General features: G+C 41.5%; 1 protein-coding gene across 1 annotated transcript in view; it reads right to left on the bottom strand.

Moving 5' to 3' along the window:
* Positions 1 to 27,562, bottom strand: part of ADGRB3 (adhesion G protein-coupled receptor B3) — an 844,067-nt gene that overhangs the window by 413,906 nt on the left and 402,599 nt on the right. The window contains exons 10-11 of the mRNA XM_065911328.1: positions 18,278 to 18,346; positions 13,600 to 13,708 (exon numbers count right to left, since the gene is read on the bottom strand). Coding sequence (XP_065767400.1) covers positions 13,600 to 13,708; positions 18,278 to 18,346 — 178 coding nt within the window. The remainder of the gene's footprint in view (positions 1 to 13,599; positions 13,709 to 18,277; positions 18,347 to 27,562) is intronic.

The raw sequence follows: 27,562 nt of genomic DNA, 5'->3' as shown, positions 1-27,562 counted from the left end.
TATTTGGAAAGGTGAAACCATAAAAAGAAAAAAAAAACGATAAAAGGAATTAGCACTTCTTTTCACTGGTTATTGTAGAGGCAAACCAGTATTGCCATAGAGATAAGCATTATTGCCATAGTGACAGTTAAAATAGGACTGTTTTTCATATTCATACAAACTCATAGTAACATCCTTCTAATTCAGTTGAAGAGCAAAATCAGAAAGATGGCCTGTGTGTGACAATTTTAGGGATTCCAAATCCTTACTGCATAAACCAATAGCGAGCAGGCATACACAAATGTTGCTTTTAGTTAGCTTTAGATTTCCTATTTCTATTCCAGCTTATAAATGAGCCTATCAGACTCTGACATTCCTGTTTCAAACAGAAGCATGAAGTCAGACTGAGAAGACCTATTGTTCCAGCATCCTATATATATATGTATATATAAAATGTACACATACATACATATATATTTTTGTTCACATTCTTTCCCGTTTAGTTATTGCAGAATATTGAGCAGAGGTCCCTGAGCTCTACAGCAGGTCCTTATTGGTTACCTGTTTTAAACATAGCAGTGTGCACATGTCTGTCCTTCAGGGGCAATGTCTCAGGGCACTAGGAAGCCATTCAGTCTCCAGCATGGCCCTGTGCTAATCTGAACACCTTTCCCTGACTGAATTCTTCCCCCGATCTTCTGCTGATGGACTGAAGCAAAGCACTGATCCCTTCGAGCAAAGCTCTTCACAGCTTCCAGAGGGCACAAAACGGACAGCAACTTCTTTGCTAAAACCCACATTCTTTGCAGACAACAGTTAAAATTCAAATCCACAGTGTTTGTGGCTAGGTCTAGGTGCCAACACGAGTGAAACACAAGAAATCTCAGTCCCGTTCTCACCAGAGATCTTAATTTCTGAAACTATGGCTTTCTCTCTCAGGGCCGCTTTTACCATCCATGTCTAACACACAAAGATGTGCCCCAGGACACACTTCATCATCCCTGTAACATGCCTCTCACACCTTCAACTTTTTTAAACAAAATCTATTGAAGCGTAGTTGATTTACAATGCTGTATTAATTTCTTCTGTACAAAAAAGTGACTCAGTTCCACGTACATATGTATGCTTATGTATATGTATATAGATAAATATACACTTATATATTCATATTTTCCATGAGATGATCACACGAAGCAAAGTAAGTCAGACAAAGACAAATATCACATGATGTCACTTATATGTGGAATCTAATATACAACACAAACCATCCTTTAAGCTTTAAACTCTTCTTTCACAGACACTCACAGCAATGCTAGAAGCCAGCATGTCCTCTGCTTTTCCTGTTTCTGCTTCTACACTGCTGAGCATTCTGTGATCCTATATGTTATACATTTCCAACTGAGCACTGTGTGACCTCATAAGATTTTTTCAGACAATGAGCATTTTCCCAGTAAATACAAAAATCCAAAATATATTACAGGACTAGGCCAAAGATTTGGTCTTTATCTGGGCATTCTCTCCTGGACAGTTACTGAAGGGATGGAGAATGAATGAATGACAAATATGCTTGCAAAATTTTCACCAGCCAAGATATGATATAAAAGATTCAGAAAAAAAGCATTATTCATGCATCCTTTAAAATGTGTAATTAGTCAGAAAAACAATTTTGAATTTTCTAATAAAATAGAAATATATGAAAAATGGTACGAAAAAAGAATACAAAGTTTAGGACTCATTTTACTTTGATGCATAATAGAGACTCTATGAGTAAGATTCACCTAGAGTCATATTAAAGGCTACAGTGAAGTTCTTTGTATAAGAGAAGTAGGTTAGAATGTGGTTGGCTGAGCAAGATAATGCAACCAATCCTTAACTTTCAATTACTAAGATGCCAAGGGATAAAAATGCATCCACTCTGACTGGGAAGCACTGATGAGATCGCATTGCGTGGGTGCCCGTAACGCTCTGGCAGCAAGGTTGCATCGGGAGCAATTGAAAAGAGTTAATTTGGGAAACACTCTAATACTAGGGATGCTTCACCAAAACATTTCCTGGAAAGCCTGAGGAATAAAAGTAGAAACAAACAAGCAAAACCACTTTCCTGTGCATTGTACTCAAACGGCACCACTTAAAAGAGCTCCTTAGGATAACAGTCATTTTCTGGCTAGGGAATTTTCATTAAAATGTGTAGTCAGATAATGTATATACAAGGTACAGTAAGAAAGGAGACATGTCAAAGTAGCAACATGCTGACCCTCTATTCTTTCTTTTTGAATATATACATTCTTTTTCATAGTCTTTTGGAGTAGGGAAGGGATGGTTTAAAAGTTTGGCATTAGCAGATACAAACTATCATATATAGAATGGATAAACAACAAGGTCCTACTATATATCACAAGTAACTATATTCAATATCACGCAATAAACCATAATAGAAAAGATTCTATTCTTTCTTAATGTAAATTAAACCAGGATAAAGAATAGGTATGACAAATTGCGACAGTGTATTAAAAAGCAGAGACATCGCTTTGACGACAAAGGTCCACATAATCAAATCTATGGTTTTTCCAGTAGTCATGCATGCATGTGAGAGCTGGACTATAAAGAAAGCTGAGCACTGAAGAATTGACACTTTTGAATTGTGGTATTGGAGAAGACTCTTGAGAGTCCCTTGGACAACAAAGAGATCAAAGAGTCAATCTGAAAGGAAAGGAGTCAGTCTTAAAGGAAATCAACCCTGAATATTCATTGGAAGGACTGATGCTGAAGCTGAAGCTCCAATACTTTGGCCACCTAATGCGAAGAACTGACTCACTGGAAAAGACTCTGATGCTGAGAAAGATTGAAGGCAGGAGGAAAAGGGATGACAGAGGATGAGATGGTTGGATGGCATCAGTGACTCAATGAACATGAGTTTGAGCAAGCTCTGGGAGAGAGCGAAGGACAGAGAAGCCTTCGTGCTGTAGTCCATGATGTCACAAAGATTTGCACACAACTTAGCCACTGAACAACAACAAAAGTAACAAAAGTTATTAAGATCAGGAGACCACACGAGAGATTTATAGACTAAACAACCTCTATTATTTATCTGAAATCTGCTAAGAGAGTGAATCTTAAAAGTTCTCATCACACACACAAATTCTCACTGTGGTCGTGAATGTTAACTGAAATGATTAACTTAATCATTTCATAATAAATACATATATCAAATCATTATGTTGTATATCTAAAACTAATACAATGTTATATGTAAACTATATCTCAAAAAAAAAGAATTTATGAAAAAATAAACCAAACAACTTCCTTTAGATCCTAAACTGTACAGACATTTACATGGTCATTGAAATAAGTTTTAGACATTTGTTTACAGTATATAGGTTTGGAAATCAACTTGTCTTATTTTTGTTGTTGGGTTCTTGGAGACATAATGGAAACATTTCCTTGACTGTCTCTTTCACACTCTATTCCTAACCGTCAGGACACTTGGTCAGATCAACCACTGAAATACCTCCAGCATCTGATTTCTTCCATTATTTCCACTGGCATCCTGGTCCAAACCACAGAGCTCTCTTGCCTGGCCTATAATTACCCTCCTATCTCCCCATGTCCATTCATAACCTCAACTGTCTCCATAGTCAGAAAGGTCCTTTCAGGACAGGCATCAGATCTGGTCTGGTTTTTCTGCTCAGATTCTTGAGTGGTTCTGCACCTAGTTCAGACTTACAGTCAAAAGCCCTCCACAGTCTGGTCCTCAGCCCCCTTCTGACCCCAGCTCCCCCACGGCCCCCTCTGTCAGCCTCCCCAATATCACTGGCCTCCTCCAGGCCTCTAAGATGTCAAGCACAAGGACACATCACAGTGTCTGTACTTATTCCTTCTGCTGGAAATGTTCTGTCACCACAGGTCACCATGCCTCACGCACTCAAGGCACCCACATCTCTACTCAACCAGCACCTCACCATCCATGCCCTCCTGTCTCCCCTTTCTCACCCCTCCTGACGGACTCCTTTACTTGTCTTCATACCACTTAGTATCACTGGGCATGTTAGACCTCTGTCTCTGCTATAAAACACAGGTTCCACAGAACAGCAGCTTCATCTGGTCTGCTCACTGAGAAATCCCCAGAACCTAGAAAAGAACCTGACCCTCTCTTAGAGCCAATTAAACCCACAAGTTATTACCAGCCTAGTGTACTGACACTAGGGAGCACCTGAGGGGCTTCGGTTGGGTTGAAAGGAGAGCATGACCTCCCCATAAGCAGGTCTTTCCTGCCACCAGAAGGATCAGGTGTAACCTTTTCTCAGCAGCCTCCCCAGACACTCACCCCCAACCATTTGGAATAATTGGGTCATAGAAAATGCAATAAGGTAATTCCTATTAAATGAGAAATTATTCAAAGAACTCAAGGCTGCATATCATTCCAAACCATAGTTTTAAAACAATGTTTGAACTACTTATTTTCTCAAGGAAACTGGTGTGTTAGTATCATTAAAAAAAAACAAAACACAAGTATTTTTAGTTTGTTCTCTCTGACCTAAAGAAACACATACCACATGCTTCACATGTCTAGCAAGAAAAAGTGTAGTGAGCCAGGCAGATGAGGTAGAATCTGACGCTTTCAAACTCAAGTCTAGCTGACTTAACCAACATCAGGTGCTACAGATAAACAACCAAAAAGATGTTAAATTAAGTGTTTTTCAGGCTTCGTGTCAACTGATTACAGGCATCTGTTTTGTCAAAGAAAGGAAGTTAAGCAAGTGATGGAGATGTACAAACCACAGAAGGAAGCAGTGACAGGAAAATAAACCTAGAAAGAGAAGCCACTTTATTTTTATAATTGCATCATCAGATTGAAGGTGGGTTTCTCAATGGAAGAACAAGATATTCTAATACAGAAATGATTAAACTTACCTGTGAGTGTAAGAAGTAACATAGATGTGATGTTGATGAGACAGCATTGTGGAGAGAAAGGAGATGCTGAAATTGTATTATGTCATTCTTGAGACTGAATTTGTATTCGATTACAGAATATATCAAGTGTGAATGTTCATTCTGAAAAGCCCAGTCAGTGTTTCATATTTCTAAACCAAGAATAGATAGCGATACCTAGCCTGGCAAAGAAAAGTGTACGTTTTAAAGGCATTGGCCTTATTGGATTAAGAGGGGGAAAACTGAAACTATACTTTCCAGAATAGTCTATCTCTTAGGATATATATAGGAGTGACTTCTGAAATTTCTTAATAAAGCTAATAATTATAACATATATTTTGAGACTACTTTTAGCCTAACAATATTCCTTTTTTATTTGATATTGTCAACTTTGAATAGTTTTGAAGCAACAGCTGTGAGACCGTGGTAAGCAACATTCATCTGTGCAAAGTAAATCCTTAGAGATAACTGTATCAGAATGTTAAGGGTGAATCCATTTCCAAGCTAAAGAGCTTCAAAATTTAGATCTTGTTCATTGGGTATGCACTTTTCCTGTAGAACTTTTATGCTACACCATCAGCTATCATGCAAGATGTTTCTTTACTGTTCTGAACTTGATTAGCAGTTCATATTAACTACAGTATTCATTCTGAGACGTTCTCTCTCTCTTATTAATTACATGACACTGATTTTCTACTGTTTTATTCTGGAACATTTTATAGTGACTATCTCTGACTATTCTTATTCTGACACCAGCAACCATTCTTTGTTTATTTTCCCTGTCAACATTGATTTCTGTTCAATAACTTATAAGATTTCCTTCCAGTATAATGTGTAAATCTTATCTGAACATAAAGTATATTTCTTAATCTGGTTTATTAATACACGTACTTTTCCAGGTGACAATATATTCTAGAGATCTCTCCATAGTCATACATAGAGATTTTATTTGGATATAACTGAAATATAACATTCGTTTCAAGTGCACAACATGATGATTCGATATTTTTATATTTAGTGAAATGATGACCACAATAAGTACAGTTAACATCCATCACCACACATAGTTAGTAGGACCCTTTTTCTGGAGAATCCCATGGACCAAGGAGCCTGGAGGGCTACTCTCCATAGGGTTGCAGAGTCAGACATGACTGAGGCAACTTAGCACACACACGCACACACAGGCATCATCTTCCTTCTTAACCTTCTTCTTCCTGTTCTGAGAACTGAAAAAGCTTCTTTGGCCTTGACTATCACTTCTCTGCAGTTGACTACCAAGCGTATATCATAATTGTTACTTCTCTACCAAAGCGTAAGACTGTTCAGTAGAAAGTTAGGCATCAACAAGGAGGGGTAGCCTCGCAGATTCAAGCTGATCTTTAAACCCCATCTCAGACAGGTTCCAATGCAACCCAGGGGAGCTCACAGACATGCTACAAAATAACCACAGGGACTTTTCCAACTCAGGCACAGGTGCCCTCCACACACAATGGATACAATCTAACCACAGGGGCTTCTCCAACTCCTGGACATGTGTCTTTGATCACTGCTGTGTTCTCCAGTGACCTTGGACAGCCAGAAGCCCATTAAGCATTCAAAAATATTCTATATATACATATATCTGATATAACAGACTGAGCTATGGGAAAAGCATGCACAATAGAGCCTGTTGTTATATAGCTTGCAACTGTCAATCCAAACAGTCAGTCCACACCTGCCTAGATGAATGTGTAAAAGCCCTCTCTTGAAAACCCCCATACCTCATCCTTCTGAAGCCAGTGCCTCTCTTGCTTTGGCCCACCTCTCCCTTGAGGTATTATTTCTCGTCTTTCCTTAATAAACTTGTTTTTGCCACATGTAAGGCCTTAGATTCTTCATGTCCTTACTAAGAGCCAAGATCCACAAAGGAGGATCCTCTTTGACCCTCCCAAGACTGGTAACAAGACCACAGTTTATTTTTCACTTGAGGGGTACATTTGCATTTAAACATTAACATGTGAAAGACACTCTCAAATATTTGTTGAACAAATATGATCCCCGTTCCTTTCTTCTTTATGACACCTCATTCAGTTATGGAATGCCATTGTTTCTGCCTTCAGAGTCTCAAAGTGATGACCACGTTTTGGTTTCTATTCTTCCTATCACCAACTCTTCATTATCTCCTGCATGGAGATATTATAAAAGTATTATAAAAAAGATGTTACAAAGAACCTTCTAGTCTCCAAGTCGTTCTCAATTGAAACAAGTTCCGTTTCTGCTGTAACTGGTGTCTCTCCGGGACAGCTCTCGCATATGGCCGAGCCTCAGGAGCTCCCCCCGCTCTTCAGAACCAGAAACTGTCTTACACCAGGTCTCAGCAGCCTCCAACTCAGTCACAGGTCCTTTACTTCCGTACCTGGGCGTCTTTATCAAAACAGACCGCTCAGCCTCTAAACACTGTCTCAACTTTGAGAACTCGATTCTGTTTTTGCTAGAACCACCTTCTGGAATGTCACCATCTCCTTGCCACTTACTGTCCTTCAGATTGCTGCCCTGTCAACAATCTAGCCATCCCTCACAGTATACTCTAAATGATCCTTTCTTTAAGAAAAGTTTCCAGCTCTTTACATGGAACAGCATCTCCAGGAATGAATCTCTGTAACGTTTGGTTACATGACACCACATACCAATGTATGCTTGGTATTTTATTCATCTATGAAATCCTTCTAGATGCACAACTAGACTGCAATCTCCTTGTAGACTAGAAGATCATTCATACATTTTAATGATGTGGGTCACTGAAGAGAGGCTTTGCTTAACAGATAAATTCTTTTCGTTTTAATTGAACACAGTCATGGACTGCAACATGCCGCACATCGCTGATTACTGAATTCAGTTTGGGGAACACAATTTGGGTTTTAAGTCCAAAATTAAAACAAGTAATTCCTAAAGAATGGGGTATTCTTACCAACAAATAAAGCAAACACAAGGTGCTCCTTGAAGTGATTATGGACATGACTAAAGACATAACAGAAAGCCATAAACAGGCTGCAGTGACTTCAGGCAAATGCGGAGCAGCTGGAGCCCAAGGCCTCGCCGTCTCACTCTCCTCAGGGGAGGCTGCCCAAGTCCTGTTCCGCCTGGGGCTGCAGACAACGTGCTCATCTCTTGCTCAGACCGGCTTTGTGCTACTGCCTCCAAAACTCTAAATACTTCTGAGTCATGGCTTTGACTTTCATCCCCAAATTCTATCTTGTACTATAATAAATATGCAAATGCTAAAAGAATGGACAGTGTCAACAGAGAGTGGTTAACAAGGCATAGGGGACCTGAGGCTGAAGTATGAGAGGAGGTTTGATTTGACAATAGGGAGAGTGCAGAAGGCATTTCAGGAAAGTGAAGAAACATGGGGCTGAAAGGAACAGAGGATAAAATGTTTGAAGAGAAAGGGTAGGAAGTCAGTTTAAACTCTTCAAGGCACATTTTTCTTGAACAAAAATAATTTTAATGCAAATAATAGTAAGATATAGCCACACTGAGATAATTGACAATAATAATAGTTTTAAAAATATATTTAAAAATTCAGATTTTTACTAAAAAAATTCAATCACTTACCTATTCAGTATATTTAGAACATATACAGTATATTTAGAAAACAACAGTTTGATAAACTGAGGCATACTGACATTTAAGTCTCTCTGTAGACATCGATGTTTCATATTCATTCATTTATAGTAATTATATAAGCTATTTAATAGTGTTTACTAAGTGCTCACTACATTTTATTTGTTATAACTTATCATTTGTCTATTTGAATATCATACACGTGACATATAAAAAATATTCAATTACCTTAAAAATTCTTTGGCTTGTTTTAACATCTCTATTCATAGAATATTTTTCCCAAGTCTTGTGTTAATTAACTTCTTGCGGTCACAAGTCTTTTGAGAAATGGATCAGGGCAATGGACCTCTTCCCTCCCACAATGAACATGCTACATTTATACCAAAAAGTTCATAGATTTTTAGCATGTAAGAGCATTTTGGTTATCAAAAATTGATACAGGTAGGGACACTTATCAGATAAAAGGAGCTTCAAAAGTTTTCATTTGAATTATTTCAGAAGAAAATCTAAATCTTCCTAAGATATGTCAGTCGTTTTCCTGCCATCTTAATCGATTACAGGAACTTCTATCCTGATAAACAGTGCTGCTCCCACAGCCAGTATCAGCTCCACTCTGCTAGTTTCTTTCAGACCTTGTTTTTCATCATCTCAGCTATTCTATTTGCTATGTATGTGATCCTAACAGCACCATCTCTGCTCCTAAACCCTTCTACCTACATCAGGAACCAGGAAAAACAGAAATACTGAACCTATATTTAATGTTGAAATAAACTAAGCTATCAGGAAGATTCTGAGACTCTTAATCATATGGTCTTTTTTTTTTTTTTTATATGTGGTATTCAACTCTTTTTTTTTCCCCCTCAAGAGCTTATCTCTATTCCCAGAAAAGTGAGGAGGCTGTGCATACAGGCTTTATAAAAAAAAAAAAATTATATAATCTCTGAAAATATGATGATCTTCTAAAGTTCTTTGTGGAGTCTTACTCTAACATACTAAACAAGAATAGCCAGAAGGAATAAGCAAACTTTATTAGTTACTACTTTATTTTTCACTGACATGCTCTGTGTGTGTGTGTGTGTGTGTGTGTTTGGGGGCCTGCAGGCATGTGTGTGTAAGTTCCACGTTGAATAACTAATATTTGGATTTGGGATATAAAATGAATGCTAACTCACACATTTCACAATTTGTCACTGCAAAATATTCTCTCTGGGGGTCCTTGTCCTAAAACATTGAACATCCCTGACAAGACAGTATAGTCATGTTTTATATATACTAGTATCAAACATGATAACATGACAAATTTGAATAGTAAGTAATTATTATTGGCATCACCCAATTTGATATAACTGGGTTGTGATGGCTAATTTTACGTGTCAATGCCCAGATGGCTGGTCGAACAACATTTCTGGGTGTGTCTGTGAGTGAATTTCTGAAAGAGACTAGGATTTGAATCAGCAGACTAAGTACAGATCTCCCTTACCAATGCAGGTGGGCATCATACCATCCACTGTGGGCCTGAATGGAACAAAAAGGCAGAGGAAGGGAGAGTGTGTTCTCTGTTTAAGCGGGGACATCCATCATCTCCTACCCTTAGACTCCAGCACTCCTGATTCCCAGGTCTCTAAATTCAAACTGGGACTTACACCATCGGCCTTCTTGGTTCTCAAGCCTTCAGGTTTGGACTAGAACAACACCGTCATCTTTCCCAGCCTCCAGCTTGCATAGGAAGATCTCAAAACTTCTCAGCCTCTGAAACTGCATGAACCAGTCTCCCCAAATAAATCAATTTCCATGTATCTACATATATCCTACTGATTCTGTTTATCTGGAATATTATGACTAACATATGGATATTCTTTGGAAAAATCTTAAACATTATTGAGGATAACCTTCTTCTAGTCATCAAACAACAGTTAAGTCAGTTCCTGTGCTAGTATTTGGAAAAATAACAATGAATAAAATCTCTTCTGGTTAGTGTAATAAGTGGGGGATATTTACACATAGGACATAACGTTTTCTTATATGGACAGCCAGTGCTGCATAAGCGAGCAGAAGGCCAGACAACCACACTGTCCTTACACAAGGGTGAAGGCAATATAGGATGATACTGCTTTTATTTGCAACAATAAACTGTTTTGAGTTACCACGCTTAATATACTTCTTTAATAATGATAAAGGAAGTAGGCAAATCTAGGTAAAGCTTAATTTTAATACAAAAAATATACAAATTTTTCAAAAATCAATTTGGTAAGTCAAAAGAAAGGTAAAGGGGAATAAATATCTGCAATTGATGGCTATTTTTGGAATTTTTGTTGTAAATAATACAAGTAATACAGGGAATTTGACATGCTGCTATTCAAACAGCCTAATTACTAGACAGAGACTGGCTCTGTTTTTTAAAGTTTTCTTACAAACACATTCTGAATCAGTGCCATGTTTTGATCTGATAATACTTTTAGTCAGTAATGCATTTTAGAATTAGATGTTAACATTTACAAAAATCAAGAAAACAACAGCTCTTTGCCTTTACCCCTTAGCTGCAAATTGTCCAATTTTGCATAGCAGACTTCCTGGTTCCTTCTTCCCCTCAAAAGTCACAGTCCCTTAGATGAGTGGTTCCATCTTGAGTGATCGGCAACCCCAAAATCTCTCTAGGGTTTTCCTTTCATGTGCCCCAAATTCACAGCCCAACATGGCACCCCCTTCCCCCAGAGACATTAACTTTCCCCTCTTTGCCCAGGTACTTTTGAATGTATATTTAATTTGAATTTTCTCTGATTTCTGAATTCATCCTACTGAAAAGATACTATTTCCAGTCATTTTTTTTCTCATTGCCCATAGCAAAGACTGCGTCCTTCACCCCTGAAGCAGTACAAGGTGCTAGACACGCACTCTGAGGAGAAGTCTGGGGTCTCCACCCCCTCTGCAAACTGGACTAAGACATGAGTCTAACTCATGAGACATAAGTCTAAGCCCAGGTTCAATTACAGGGTCGGGAAGATCCCCTGGAGAAGGAAATGGCAACCCACTCCAGTACTCTTGCCTGGAAAATCCTACGGACAGAGGAGCCTGGTGGGCCACAGTCCAAGGTATCGCGAAGAGTCGGACGTGACTGTGCAACTAACACTTTCAGTTTCTTTCTAACTCATAAGACCTCGAGCTGCATAAAGATGGCCTAAGGGCAGGAAACCCTCTCCAGACCTTTGAGTATTCCACTACACAGGTTCTTCTCAACTGCAGAATATTCCCAGTAGTCAGCTATTACCTGTTACAAGTTGAGGCTACCCTGCTGGAAGATATCTCAGAGTCAAATGAGTCCCTGTAGTTCTAAAGGACCTTCAAGAATAGAATGAACCACCATGCCATAATCATAAGGAAGTTATGTTCTGTATCAGTTGAACTCCCCTAGTTAATGCCTCTACCAAGTTAGGTGTCTTTCTGATCTGCAAACTAAAACTTACATACCCTGTGAATATGAATGTGAGGTAAGCTATCTGCATTTAAGCACATCATCACCTACAGTCAGGGGTCTTTATGTGAAGACTGCAAAAACATGACAAATGAAAGAAAACAGGAGTCCCAGTCACATCATGAGAGGAAACCTGAAAGAAATAGAACTGTGAGAAGTGCTGCAGTGAAACTGGGGGACACGTGTCTCTCTCAGTTCTGGTTCCTCAGTGTGTGTGCCCAGCAGTGGGATTGCTGGGTCGTACGGCAGTTCTATTTCCAGGTTTTTAAGGAATCTTTACAATAGCCAGGACATGGAAGCAACCTAGATGTCCATCGGCAGACAAATGGGTAAGAAAGCTGTGGTACATATACACAATGGAATATTGCTCAGCCATTAAAAAGAATGCATTTAAATCAGTTCTAATGAGGTAGATGAAACTGGAGCCCATTATACAGAGTGACGTAAGTCAGACAGAAAAAACACCAATACAGTATATTAATGCATATATATTGAATTTAGAAAGATGGTAACAATGACCCTATATGCGAGACAGCAAAAGAGACACAGATGTAAAGAACAGACTGTTAGACTCTGTGGGAGAAGGTGAGGGTAGGATGATCTGAGAGTATAGCACTGAAATATGTACATTATCATATGTGAAACAGATCGCCGGTCCAGGTTTGATGCATGGGACAGGGTGCCCAGAGCTGAGGGATGGGATGGGGAGGGAGGTGGGAGGGGGGTTCAGGGTGGGGAACACATGTACACCCATGGCTGATTCATGTCAATGTATGGCAAAAACCACCACAATATTGTAACATAATTAGTCTCCAATTAAAAAAAAATAAAGAAAACTGTAAACCTGTATTCACTCAATGCATATACTATTTAGGAAGAATATTTCTTTGCTTCTGCAGTTTTTCTTTTAACCACAAAGAGAAATGTGCCGTTCAGTTAACGTAACTGCTGGAGGCAACAGCAGCAAACGGACCTGTGGTTTTGCTTCTCTGTGTAATGTCTCCTTATGAGAGACAGTGTTATAGGCGGCGAAAGGAGGAAAGATGCTTCCATTCTACCTCTGCTAATATTACAGATCTACTACAGAGGGATCCGAGAGACGCACGGTGTCCTATGACTCACTCAAGTAAACTTCAGTGGCAGCAGCACCGTGACGACGACCCCTAAAGGTCTCTGAACTGGCGTCCCACCCCCATGGAGATTGAGCACTCCCTTGGGACAGCCAGCAAGAAAGTGGCTCCGAATCTTCGAGAACAGTGTTCAGAAGCCTGCGAAGGTTTATTCTTTATATAATCACAGAGCATATACTATACGCTATATATTTTCAACATGAGATTGGACAGTAATAAACGCTTGGCATATTTCTGTGCAGATAAATACAAGTAGGCCTATGTAAATGTATACATGCACACATATGCGTGCAAGTGTGCGTGTGTATGTGTGTATAACACATATGCTGTTTGGCCCATCAAAAACTCAGACATGAGATCCATAATACATTATCCACATTACTCAAAGATATGAACAATGGGTATCACACTTAGAAATATATGGCTCAGATACCTGCAATGCTTTTTTAAAATTTCAGTAAGATTTTGGAAAAACATCCTATTTCTTACCTACATTTCCAGTCATTAAGTATGAATTCTGAAAGTCCATCATCCCCATTCCAACAATGTGTATAAAATCTTCAATCACCTGCATTAACTCTATCGACCCTGGATAAATCTACAAAAATAAGCAAAGGTTAGATGGAACAAAAAGAAATCTACATAACAGAAAACATAACTGGAGTTAAAAAATGACACAATGAAACCATAAATCTTAGCAAAGCTGTAATTTTTTTTTACGTCTTATATTTATGTTTATTAATTTTATTTATTAATTTATTTTTTAAACCATCTAATAGTTCTATTTCTTGAACTAGTAGTTGAAAATGACACCAAACATCACACAGCAAGAACTCTAGATATGATATAATGCCATGATTAACACTTCATAAATCTAAGAAACTCAAGATATCTAACATATTGTACATTTAGAAGTAGTATGCCTTCACTTTTGATGGCCTCCTTTCCTCACTTAATTAAAACATAGAACAACCACTGAAATTTGAGGGTTTTTAACTTTTTTTTTTTTAACTTGGGATCTATATGATGAACCCTGAGAGAAAAAAAAAACAATTATCAATACCATCATAAATATTTACATACTGTGAAGTTCAGTGCAAAATAACTATCTTAGGAGAGGCACTTATTTCTAATAATTATAATAGCTATTGCATGAATAATAATGCTGGAAATATTTGCAAGATCGTAACAGCTCTAGTGTCTGTACATGCACAAGGTACCCAACACCAGACGCCTCACCACACTGGGAGCAGATGCATGCTTGCTAACAGATGACCTGATTCAGGCAACAGCTCATAATGAGTGGAACGTCAGGTCCATTTGAAGACATGTGAATTTTAGTGTGTGTAACCCACCATGCTGAAGAATTCAGCCTGCATTATATAGCCATATTAAAGCAGAAGGTCTTTTGAAGTTAGGTTCATTTCTTTTAGTCATTCAGCTTGAACTGCAGCTTCTAACCATAAAAAAGTTAAGTGGATTAGAGAGTCTTAGTGGCTTCCTATTCACAAAGGCTTGAGCAGAAGAGGAGGACACACTCTGATTAGCAGAAAGACAGGTTGGGCAGGGTGGCCAGTAGAACGGTATGTACGTTTTACAGGAGCTGTGGCTGCACCAATCCAAAAATCAGACACTTCAAATGCATCATAGACTTACACATAGCTGAGGACAAGAACAATGTCTGTTAGTTCAAAATATACAGCATAGATAGCTGTAATTTTTTTTAATTATGGGAAGATTTGGGGATAAATGCTATTTCATTCCTATAGTTACAGTCATAAACTATGAATTCTGACAGTTCATCATCCCCATTCCAAAAACGTACAGGACATTTCCACCAGCTCCAAACTTCCTCCTGCTACTGTATTTTTTCTTCTGTTTTTGTGTAGGTGTATGTGTCTATGAGTATGTGTAGTATGTGTAAATACACATTAAATAGAAGAGGCTTAATTCTCCCTGTTGAAAATAGAGACTCCCTCTCTAACTAACCCCTTGTTCCTCTCCCTTTTCTTAGAATTTACTTTAGAAAACGTTGTTGTTCAGTCAGTTGCTAAGTTGGGTCTGACACTTTGCAACCCCATGGACTGCAGCACACCAGGCTTCCCTGTCCTTCACTATTTCCCGGGGCTTGATCAAATTCATGTCCATTGAATCGGTGATGCTATCTAACCATCTCATCCTCTGTGCCCTCTTCTTTTGTCTTCAGTCTTTCCCAGCATCAGGATCTTTTCCAGTGAGTCAGCTCTTGGCCTCAGGTGGCCAAAAGCATTGGAGTATTAGAAAATGAGTAATTATTAAATCCTTTCTATGTCTTCTCTGAAATGTATGCAAACATTTTTGAAAGCTAAATAGCTTCTTCCCAACTTAATGAACCAGGGATGTCTCTCAGTGGAAAGTGGTCATCAAGGAAGGCAGGGCTCTATCTTGCACTGCTGTCAGGGGTGGGGAGGATCCTAATTCAGAGTTGCAAAACTGTCTGCAGGCATTAAGATACAAGAGCTTATTTTTCCTTTAGATAAAGTCAATTAAATAACAAGATGGTCACCCGAATTATCAAGTGAATTTAGGATGAACTGCCTGTGACAAATGGCGTTATCAAGTCCTCTTAAGCAAGAACTAGTTACTGTTTATCTTGAGGACAGAGTATAATGACTTGCATCTGGCTTGGCTGTTTGAAAGGGTGAAGTTACTCTGTATCTCTTAGTGGACTGTCTGTGATGCACACCACATTCTGGCTTAATGCTGTTCAATAATAAAACTGCTTTCTTTTTCATCTACCTTTGGGGAGAGGTTTTCTAGGGTGGCAGCAGATTTTGTTTGTAGCAGATTTTGTTTTGTTTATATTTTTCAAGCAGATTTAAAATATCATAGAACAAGGGCTGGGTTTTTTGGGTTTTTTTTTTTTTTTTTTTTTTTTCTGTAAAGGGTCAGAGAACGACTCTGTGGGTCACGGGGTGTCTGTTGTTACAATACCCAGCTGTGTCCTTGTTGTACCAGATCAGCCACAGATTCAGTGACTATGCTCCCAAACTATTTACAAAATAGGTGTCAGGCTAGATTTGGACCAATGGTCACAGTTTGCACACTCCTGTAGAGACACACGAGCTTTCAGTATAACAAAGAAATGCCAATCACAGTATCATGATTGAAAATGACCTGTTCATTCCAACTACTATACTGGTGTATAAAACAGTGCTGTGTAAAATGCAGCCTTTTTTTCCTCTACTTCAGTATCCTGAGGTTTGGGGCTTCCCTGGTGGCTCAGACAGTAAAGAATCCGCCTGTATGAAGATGTAGGTTTGATCCCTGAGTTGTGAAGATCCCCTGGAGAAGGTAATGGCAAGCCACTCCAATATTCTTGTCTGGAGAATTCCATAGACAGAGGAGCCTTGCAGGTTGCAGCGCAAAGAGTTGGACATGACTGAATGACAAATATATACACTGTGGTTTTAGTAGGATGCTGTAGTTGAACATAATTTGGTCCTTCATAACTGGGGCTGATGTGCCATAAACAAATTCTGAAATGACACTGTTTATTGTCCAAAAGTGTGAATTCTTGATGGCAAAACCCTTCTGGCTTCAATATTCACCATTTTATGCAGCTAGTTTTCCCAGTGCACCCAGAGCTATGTTTTATTGAGTTATTCCTTTAAAATGGATAAATGATTCTCTTTGTAGATTTTAAACAGCTCTTATTTTCAAAGAGTTCACCCTGTAGTGTCAAAAACCTGAAGATTCTTTTATTATGTGGGTGCATTTATGACAACACTGCTACAAAATAGTTGATTTATTTCAAATAGTTGTTTCAAAGAAGCATTAAAGATAATCGCTACTGAAAATATATTTAAAAGATAAGAATATAGCTAACTCAAAATTACAAGTAAATAGGGAGATTATGAATTCCGGATTTTCCATTGACAAAAGGTTCTGCCACTGTTCATTAATTGTTCAAGTTGGGATCTCATAGTAAATAATACCATCTGATGAACTGCAGTCTTGTTTTAAATAGGGTAGTATACATTTGATCTAAATATATCCACAGTGAATAGTCACCAGCCTTCTACAAAGATGCAGTCGGCCTTTGCAGTGTATTCTACAGAGAGACATCATTTTCTCACAGTGAGTGAAGGAGGTCCTCCTCTAGAAGGAAGCCAAGGGCAAACATATAATTCAAAGTAGTAGGAAAAGATAGATTCAGGATCTTAGACTAAGGAGTGACTTTATTTTTTTTTTTTTTCTTGCTACGGCCAGAAGCACAGCACGTGTACCTGATAATGAGGTGGACACATGCTGGACTATTTTTAGAGTTCCTATGATTATAGAAATAGTGAGCTTTACTACTGAAGGCCTAGAGCATGATTACAAAAGGAAAAGCAGAGAGAAGAGCCCCCCTTAACCTCAGTAAATAATCTCATTTTCAATACTGCATTGCTGTCTTAGATTTTTTAACAAGGGTCAACTATCAATAGAAAACTTAAAGATGCTTAAATTTCAGTTAAGCTAAATTTCCACAGGGTTTTTAAAAACATGCTTATTTTCCTTTTGTTAACTTCTAACCCATTTTTTCTGTGTTTGAGAAAAAATATTATTAACCGTGTGTCAGTAAGTATGGCTCAAACGGCATTTTTAAATAATAACTAAACCAGTAAGGCTATTTGCTACAGTTATAATGCTTAGGAGAAAGAGAAAAAAGCAGAATACATTTTTTTTAAAATGAGAATTAATTTTTACAACTCTTGGCTTTGAATCAACACACACATCTGTATACATAATTCAGATTACACATAAGATGGCAGTGAATACAAATGACTTAACTAGTTACTACCCTGCAGTTTAGTCTGCAATATCTCCTTTTAGATTTGTGGTTTTCCCTACAGTCTGTGGACAGGAAAGAAAATGATGGCTGAGCTGCAGAGTCATTATCTGTTAGTACTTTAAAGATAGATGTTAAACCTACACCATTTTTCACATTTTAAATATCATTCATTGCATAGATTGTTATGATAAAGGAGGTTACTTTTTTTCTCTAAAATTAGTATGAAATAATCTAGAATGACTTAAATTTTTCATTTTATGCTCTTGGAATAGCAAGCCATTCCTTTTTTCATGGATTAAGAAGCTTGAGTTAGGCACTTTCACTTTAAGTTCTGAAATAACCCGATCTTACCTGCTGTGCATCTTCCCATTTTTCCTTGTTGTCTTCATCGAGAAGGTTGCTAACTATTTGAAAGAAGTTCTGTAAATTAAATTAGATAAAAGATTTAATGTTACATGAGGGAGTATACTTGCTGCCAACATCTATTTGGACTGATCATGTGCTGAAGGTCCAAACACTTTGTAATATTGCTCGATGACCCCAACATACTATCCTGGAAGATCTCTGAGGATTCCTCATGATCCTGGGATTTCTAGTGACCTTCATACATGCATCCACCTCAGAAGACATCAGAATAGATACGACACTTCTTTTCTCTCACGATTGTTTGTCCCTGATTCTGCTGTCTCGTGCCACCATGTGATTATTCCTTACAAAGAAGCCCTCTTTGCAAACACCTCTAAGACAGTCCTGTGTCTGTCTTATTCAAGTGGCCCACTTCCCCGGGGCCCACATTCGCCTCTCACACGGCTGTATCAAAGGGCATGACAGTGAAGGCACAGCTGAGGACCAGAGCCTTCCTCAGTGGGCCCTGGCTCTGCCCTCTGTCCTAGCTATGTTATTTTAATGGTCACAACTACGTATCGTAAAGATGGCATGCAATTCTTTAAGTTAAGTACGTGGTATAGAAAGCATTCAGTGAATTATGGCTGTTTTCAAATCCTTGCTTTTGATTCCCCTGTCCCTTGCAGCAAGTCAGAACCAAGCCATCAAGGGTCACGTGGTCCTGGGGATGTTCCACATCCTTGCTCTCCCCATATCCCTGATGACCTGCTGGAAACCCGGTGACGGCATCGTGTCCTGGGGGTGCCCCCCACGAGTCTCAGGTCCCCTTTCCAGGCAGGCAGGCACCTTGCAGGGTTCACGTTCTGTGTCACACGCCCACAGGGGCTGCGTTAATGCCTGGTGCCTACACGAGGGATGGTTACCAAGGGTGCACCGCCCCGTCCTCTCATCATCTCTCTGTCCTGAAGACACAGGGGCCAGGCGAGGAAAACCAGGGTGCCGGTGACCGGGTCACGGGAGGCCCGGGAAGTGGACAGTGAACCTGTGACATCTGTGCAAACTCCATGGATGGTGGTCCCTGCTGCTGCCCTCGGAGCCTGCCTCTTTCAACTAGTCTGTCTGGAACTAGCAGAAACACTGCCTCACTGATCCACTCAATACATTCGCTTAGGAGAGGTCTCCCTTTTCGGGGTGGGGGTGAGAGCCAGAATTTTTTTTTACCTCCTTAGCCCTCCTCCCTCTCCAGCTAGCTTTTCAAAACAGGCCTTTATTCGAATTCTAAATAAATTCACCTGGGTGTTTTTAGAAGGAAAACAAAGCTGCTCCATCTCCTCCCGTGCTCTGAATCTGTTAATGTCTATATTTAATTGCCCTATTTGTGCTATTTATTTGAATAGTTCCTGGCAATCACATGGTTGAAACATGTTTCGAGTCACAGCCTCAATAAAAGTTACAGAATATTTTATGCAACTCTTGAAAAAAAAAAAAAAAAAAAAAAAAGCAAGTCTGTGTCTAATTCATTTAACCTTTTTGTACTACCAGCCATTTTTTCCACTTAAAATGTCCTGGTTGGAGTGATAACATTTTAAGAGCTTTGTCCATGGAGCTGTAACTCTACATAGGAGCAGAAAGAATTAACCTTCAGAGTCCTCAGATTGCCTGTGGCCAGTGAACTCAGCAGGGGATGCGATGCTAATGAGACAAAAGTTGCAGATTGTATCCCTGTTCACACCAGAGAGTGGAGCTGAGGTCCCTGACCATGGCTGCGTCCCAGCCCCTGCCAGCTCTCACACAGAATTCATGCCGCTCCTAACGAGGGTGCCACGTGAATGGGAAGCAATTTTTGCAAATGCATCTCCATTTCTGGGAAAGCATTTCACAGAGCGTGTTTTACTAACAGGGGGTCAGCGGCTCTGTGCTGTACGCCAAGGCCCGTGCAAGCACACGTGATTCCTTGATCAAAATGATAAATTCAGAGTTAGGTTTTTCAAAATCACCAGAAAGCATAACGTAAAAAACACAAATTTTTTAATTATACATTTAAGCAAGCAGAGGGTCTAGGAAAGGCTGTTGGACCACTCTCCAAGGCCAGTAAATGGTACTCGCCTCCATCAGCGAGGGGAAGTAGCACAGAATAAAGCTCTCCTTCCATCTTCCTGTGGCTTCGATTTGGAAACGGCCAGTTGTGGGGCCATGCTGGTCACAGGGGCTAAGTCAGAACATCCCAGGGGGCAGGGAGGTGGGGGTGGGGGTAGGTAGGCATTTATGGGGATACTGAACTTCTCCTGTTTCTTACTGTATCCTCCTCACAAGCAATGCTTTTTTCACAGCAGGTGGTTAATAATGACTAACTTAAAGGAAATCACGAAGTTACAAAGTCAGTATACCACTGTTTCTCTAAGACTCAAGCATCATTCCTTTGACTTGACCCTGCTCTAATCTGTCTCAGACACTGGGGAAGATGTATATGCATGGAATCTGGAAAACGGGGGAGAGAGACACAGAGAATGGATACGTGAATGCAGGAAGGGAAAGGGGAATGAGTTGAGAGAGTGGCGTTGACATATATGCCCTAGCAGGTGTGAAATATAAAACAGCAAGTGAGAACCTGCCGTCTAAGACAGGGATGAGCGGATCAACTGTGTGCTCTGTGATGACCTAGATGGGATGGGGGGAAGGGGAGTAAAGGGAGCGCCTTAGGGGAGGGGATACATGTACATATACGGTGGATTCTTGTGGCTCAGTTGGTAAAGAATCTGCCTGCAGTGCAGGAGACCCAGGTTTGATCCCTGGGTTGGGAAGATCCCCTGGAGAAGGAAATGGCAACCCACTCCAGTATCCTTGTCGGGAAAATCTCACGGAGAGAGGAGCCTGGTGGGCTGCAGTCCATGGGGTCGCAAAGAGCCGGGCAGGACTGAGTGACTAACTCTTACTTACTTACGGCTGATTCACGGTGTTGTATGGCAGAAACCAACACACTGTAAATCAAGTATACCCCAATTTAAAAAATACATAAAGGAAAAATGAATTTCAATATTATCAATTCACCTTGACCTCTGCTCAAAGACCAGTCTGAGAGAACAAGGCAAAAGCAAACAGAACAGAATTCTGAAGAGGGGACTCATAACATTTAGGTCGCTGGATTAAATTTCTGAGAAAAGCATAAAGAAACTTTCACAGCAGCAGATGCGCTCCTGGTAGAGTTTTTTTAAGAGCGCTGCTAACTGTGGTCAGATCGCTCTTTTGATGAATTATGGATCAAGTCCCTTAGCCCCGGAACTTCATCTGACAGGGTTTCTGGTTTGTTTTGATCAAGCTCTGATTTCTATGACTTAGACCAATTTGAAAATTGAGAGTCCTTGGCAGAGTCTGAGTTTGGAGCTTGAGCTAGCTGACCTAGTTTAACATTCCCCCGTTACTTATTTCTTGTGTGGTTCTGGGCTAACGGGACCCACCACCGCTTGCATTCTCTGTAAGGAAGGGATGCCAACAGCTGCCAGGCAGAGCACTCGTGAAGCTCAGAGCTAATTCTCCCCGCAGTTATCGGACACAAGCTAAGTACTCGATATACGGAAGCTTTATGATTTTATTCCCTTGGTGCTATCTTTTTTATGGCTGGCTTCATAATTTGTATTTATAGCCACATTATGGCCCGTGATTCGTTCAGCAGAACACGCTCCTTCCTGGCCTCCCCTGGGAGGGGTTTCAGAGTTGTGATGGTGAGACAGCCATCACGTGGAGGCCCTGTGCCAAACAGCATGGGCATCGACTTCAGGAGGCAGGACTCTGCTTGTCCCGGGCAGCAAGTATTCTGAAAATCAGCACCTGGAACGCACGTCACAAAGAAGTGTGATGTCTCTGCCACACTCAAAGTGCAAGCCCTAGGTTTAGCCACAGGAGACTAAAAGGACACTCACGTTTATGGAAAGCTGTAACTAACTAATTCTTTGCTCTGTGCCTGTCTGGCTTCCACTTGACAAATTTCTTAGGGACTATCTACGGTTTTCTATAAATATACTGAAGCACATCTCAGCACATAGCTTTAGTGAATTCCTTAGCAAAAGGGAGCTGTAGCTGAAGCTCATGATCTGAGATATCTGAACCACAGGAAGCATGTTGTCCTCCCCTCAACCCAGCAGCAAGTGCCTGGGCACCCAGGTGCAGAGACGAGCCCCAAGGAATAGGAGTTAGCTAGCAGAACGGAAAGCTTTCATGGACTGTGGTGATCCCAACTAGAAATATAAGGGGATTGTAAGAAAAGCTTCAAAGACAAGCAGGGACACTCCACTGGACTGAGATAAACACCCCAGGACAGTCATCTAGCCCCAGTCCAGAGAGCAGCTGCAGGTCAAGTGTGATCCAGCCCCTTCCTGCCTCTTCACCCCCCTCTTGAGCTATCCTGCCCCCAACTCTCTCTACCCCAGGTTCAGCAGACTTCTCAGTGCATCACAAACACGATTCTACCCAGCTTCTGGACCCATACAATGTGGATCCCTTTCTTCACCCATTTTGCTGTCCGTCTGTTTACTCAAAGAGCTGTTTATTTGTTTCTGCTTTTCTTCCCCCTTGCCCTCCACACATAGATTTACATGCCATGTCCTCAAAAAGGCTTTCAGATCATCACCACCCCCTAAAGCACATGAGGTCTGCATAGGCTCTGTATTTATTTATTTTTATTCTGATTAGTGAGTATTTTTATCTTTCACTTACCAATACAGTCATCCTTCATGATTGGCAAAAAATTCATGGAAGAAGGAAACAGCCAGTCCATGGAAGTAACCACCTACAAGAATGTGATGTGAAGGAAGAGGTCCTATCTACCAGAAGGGCCTCTTGCTCTCTGTTCTGGGAGCTGGTGTTCCCCCAAACCTGGAGAACCAGTATGACCGTGTCTGACTCTCTGTCTCTGCATCCAGGCATGAGCACCCCAGCAAAACTATCACGAGCTCACCCAGCAACAGTTAAGTGCTCCTTCATCCTAATGTCAGGCAGGCAGCAGGCAGCCATAAGCACCACATACAGGGCAGCAGACACGATGAGCTGCAACTGTACTGTGTAGGTTGTTTGTGCGATATATCACAATTCTCAATTATGATGCATTTATGCGATGATTGGTGTAGGTCTTTTTCTCAACCAACCTATCATTTAGTTGAGATTATTTCTATTTTGTTCACTCTCATGCCCCCAGCATATAGCACAAGGCATAGGAAAATATAAATACTCAAATATTTCAAATTGACTGGCTTCATTCCTACTGTGTAGAATACCCTGGGATGAGCACTGGGAGAATAAAGATAATGGATAAACGGTCCCCTCCCCAATGTGCTGCCTGCTTTTCAATTCAACACCGTCCTCTGCTCTATGCCCAGGGAAGGAAAAGAATGCTTAATTTTACAAGTAAGGAAGCTGGTTTTCCTGATTAAATATGGGATCAAACTAGTCCTATTTCAATGGCATTTTAAAATTAATTTTTCTTGGAATATAGTTGCTTTAACATGCTGTGTTAGTTTCTGCTGTATAATAGAGGGAATCACCCACACGTATACATATATACCCGCTTCCTTGTATTTCCTTCCAATTCAAGTTACAACAGAGCGTTGACGAGAGCTCCCTGTGCTATACTGTCTGTCCTCATTAGTTATCTGTTTTACCCATAATATCAACACTACATATATGTCCATCCCAGTCTCCCAGTTCTTCCCACCTCCCACTGGTGTCCATAAGTTTGTTCTCTACAGCCATGTCTCTATTTCTGCTTTGCAAATGAGATCATCTATGCCATTTTTCTAGATTCCACACATATGCATTAATAAAAAAAAAAAAAAACATTTACACACTACTGTTCATAAGCTGGGCTTCTCTTGTGGCTCAGATGGTAAAGAATCTGCCTGCAACGCAGGAGACCCAAGTTCGATCCCTGGATAACCAACAAGGACCTATTGTATAGCAGAGAGATCTCTAGTCAATATTCTATAATAACCTACAAGGGAAACGAATCTGAAAGAAAATGAGTAAGTATCTACGTATAACTGAATCACTTTGTTGTAACCTGGAACTAACACAACATTGTCAATCAACCATACAACTTCTTTGAAAATGTCATGTTAAGTCTCAAGGCCATCAGGAGCACAGACACCCACTTTTGGGCTCCAAAATCACTACAGATGGTGATTGCAGCCATGAAATTAAAAGACGCTTGCTCCTTGGAAGAAAAGTTATGACCAACCTAGACAGCATGTTGAAAAGCAAAGACATTACTTTGCCAACAAAGGCCTGTCTAGTCAAGGCTATGGTTTTTCCAGTGGTCATGTATGGATGTGAGAGTTGGACTATAAAGAATTCTGAGTGCAGAACAATTGATGCTTTTGAACTGTGGTGTTAGAGGAGCCTCTTGAGAGTCCCTTGGACTGCAAGGAGATCCAACCAATCCACCCTAAAGGTGATTAGTCCTGGGTGTACATTGGAAGGACTGATGTTGAAACTGAAACTCCAACACTTTGGCCATCTGATGTGAAGAGCTGACTCATTTGAAAAGACCCTGATGCCTTGAAATATTAAGGGCAGGAGGAGAAGGGGACGACAGAGGATGAGATGGTTGGATGGCATTACCAAGTCAGTGGACATGGACTTGGGTGGACTCCAGGAGTTGGTGATGGACAGGGAGGCCTGGCGTGCTGAAGTCAATGGGATCACAAAGAATTGGACATGACTGAGCGACTGAACTGAATTGAACTGAGGGCCTCAGACGTGGAGAATGCAGAAGAGGATGTGTGGCCTTGATTCTTTCCCAGGAAGGGGCCACCTCTCTGACACACAGATTGGTCTTTGTCCAACACTGTAGGCCTCCCCCCACACTACATCATTGCCCCTCCCTGGTGGAGTGAGAGCTGCCTTGTTGAGCAGCAGAAGGGCATCACGAGAGAGAGAAAACTCCACTGCAGGTAGCAAAGCCAGGGGCTTTGGGAAGGAAGATAGCTGGAGAGAGGAAGGTCTCTGGGAGAGTTTACAGCCCAAAGGAGAGGCTGTGAGGGTGGAAGGGGACAGTGGATGTGGGATGGGCATGCAGAAAGACGGAGGGGACACCTGTGAAGCAGAAACCCATGCACTCTTTCCAGAATACTTCCTGCATACCTGCTAAGTACTTGTCCCAGTCCCGAGTGCTGGGAAAACAACAGTGAGCAAGACACTCACAGGTCCCTGCCCTCACGGACCTTACACGGCGCTGTATAAGGAAAGCAAACTTAACAGCAAGTAATCATCTAAAACATGACTTAAAGTGATGATAGAAAAATAAAGTAGTGTATGGGGCCAGGGAGTCACTGGGCAGCGAGGGGTACGTGTGTGCACGCTTATGTAAGTGTGTGTGTGTGGGGGGGGTGGTGCGGGCGTGTGCTAAGGCACTTCACTCGTGTCTGACTCTTTCGTGACCCCATGGACTGTAGCCCGTCAGACTCCTGTGCCCCTGGGAGTCTCCAGGCAAGAATGCTGGAGTGGGCTGCCACTTCCTCCTGCAGGGGATCTTCGTGACTCAGGGACTGAACCCATGTCTCTTACATCTCCCGCATGGGCAGCCCGGTTCTTTACCACTAGCACCATCTGGTGTGTATGTGTGGGTGTTTGTGTATATGTGTGTGTGTGTGTGTGTGTGTCTCTGAGTGTGTATGTGTGAGTGTTTGTGCATATGTGTGTCTCTCTGTGTGTAGGAGTGTGTATGTGTGGGTGTTTGTGCATATGTGTGTATACGTGTGTGTGTGTGCATGAGTGTGTGTACGAGTGTATGTGTGGGTGTTTGTGTATATGTGTGTCTCTGTGTGTGTATGATGTGTATGTGTGTCTGTGTATGTGGGTCTGTGTACACATGTGTAGATGTGTGTGTACAGTGTGTGTGTGTGTGTGTGTGTGTGAAAGGCTGCATTAGGTTGAACAGCCAGCAGGAAGGACCTTTCTGAGGAGATGACATGTGAGCTGAAAACAGAGTGACGAAGCGGCCATTAGCCAGGGGCAGGCTGAGGAGGCCGGCCCCGGGAAAACGACAGGCAGGGGGGCACCTGAGGCGTTTAAGAGACAGACAGGAAGCAGATGCAGCTGGCGTCACCTTCAGTAGGAGCTGAGGGGTGGAGGAGGAAGACTACTAACACAGGATGAGAGGGGCCCAGATCCCACCGGAGTCTTGTCACACAAGTTTCAGGAAAACACAAAATCTAACAGTGGGTGCCGACAGGGGACAGGAGAGTGGGAAGGAAAACAAGGGGACCAGGAAGAAGCCCATGTTGACCGCAGAGGCCGGGGGCGGTGGCTCAATGAGGGGGATGAGGCAATGCTGGCGATGCCCCCTTAAGCAGGGGATGAGGCAATGTGGCGATGCCCCCTTAATCAGGGGACAAACTGATGTGGTGATGTTGGTGATGTCCCCTTAATCAGGGGACTGGTGCCCAGGAGGCAGACGGCAGCAACGCTGAGCCCAGGAGCGGGCCCTTCAAGGACCAGCAGCCCCACGTGCCCACACCAGACCCCGTGGGTCATTCCCGGGCGAGTGAGCAGCTCCGCTGCGGCGGTGCATGAGGCTCTGGGGTGGAGCTGAGAGCACGTGTCCAGCCTCCGCTGCCCCACAGGCCTGAAGCTCAGAATCTGTGCGTCCTAAGCCCTAGTAGAAATCTGGAGCCTTTCACAGAAAAATAAAGTAAAATTACCAGGAATAGAGCCAACTGGGATAAAATCAGGGTTCAAACACTGGAGATAAAGCAGCCAGGAAGAGGACCAGGTGAGAAAGATGAGGGATGAGGCGGGGGAAGGAGAGAAGACTCTCCGCTGGGGAGACTAATCCAGGTGAGACAGGCCAAGCCTGCAGCAAGCTAAGCATCCAGAGAGACTTCAGGCTGCAGAGTCTTGTCACCTGGGAAGCTAAATGGCACACACCTCTCTTGGCTAAAGGGGGACTCTCCCAGTCCTGCAAGATTCCCTGTGGTGGGCTCAAACCAGTCTGCCTCCTGATCCTTAGGTTCAAGCTTTCAACACACCAAACGTCAGAAGGCAACTGTACTTGAAGGCAGGGCCTTTGAACAGGTAATTGAGTTAAAATAAGGCTGGGTCCCAACCCAGTCTGACAGGTGTGCTTGTGAGAAGAGGCATTGAGGACACACAGAAACATCAGGGGTGACGCACGCAGAGAAGAGAGCCCTGTGAGGCCACAGGGAAAAGGCAGCCAGCTGCAGGCTGAGGACAGAGGCCTCAGGGGAAGCACAGCTGCCCACACCCTGACCTTGGCCTTCCAGCCTGCAGAACTGCGAGGCA

This window comes from Muntiacus reevesi, chromosome 19 (assembly GCF_963930625.1).
Source record: "Muntiacus reevesi chromosome 19, mMunRee1.1, whole genome shotgun sequence".
NCBI lineage: Eukaryota > Metazoa > Chordata > Mammalia > Artiodactyla > Cervidae > Muntiacus > Muntiacus reevesi.
The sequence above is the reverse complement of the archived record's forward strand: the minus strand, read 5'-3'. Positions and strand labels throughout refer to the sequence as shown.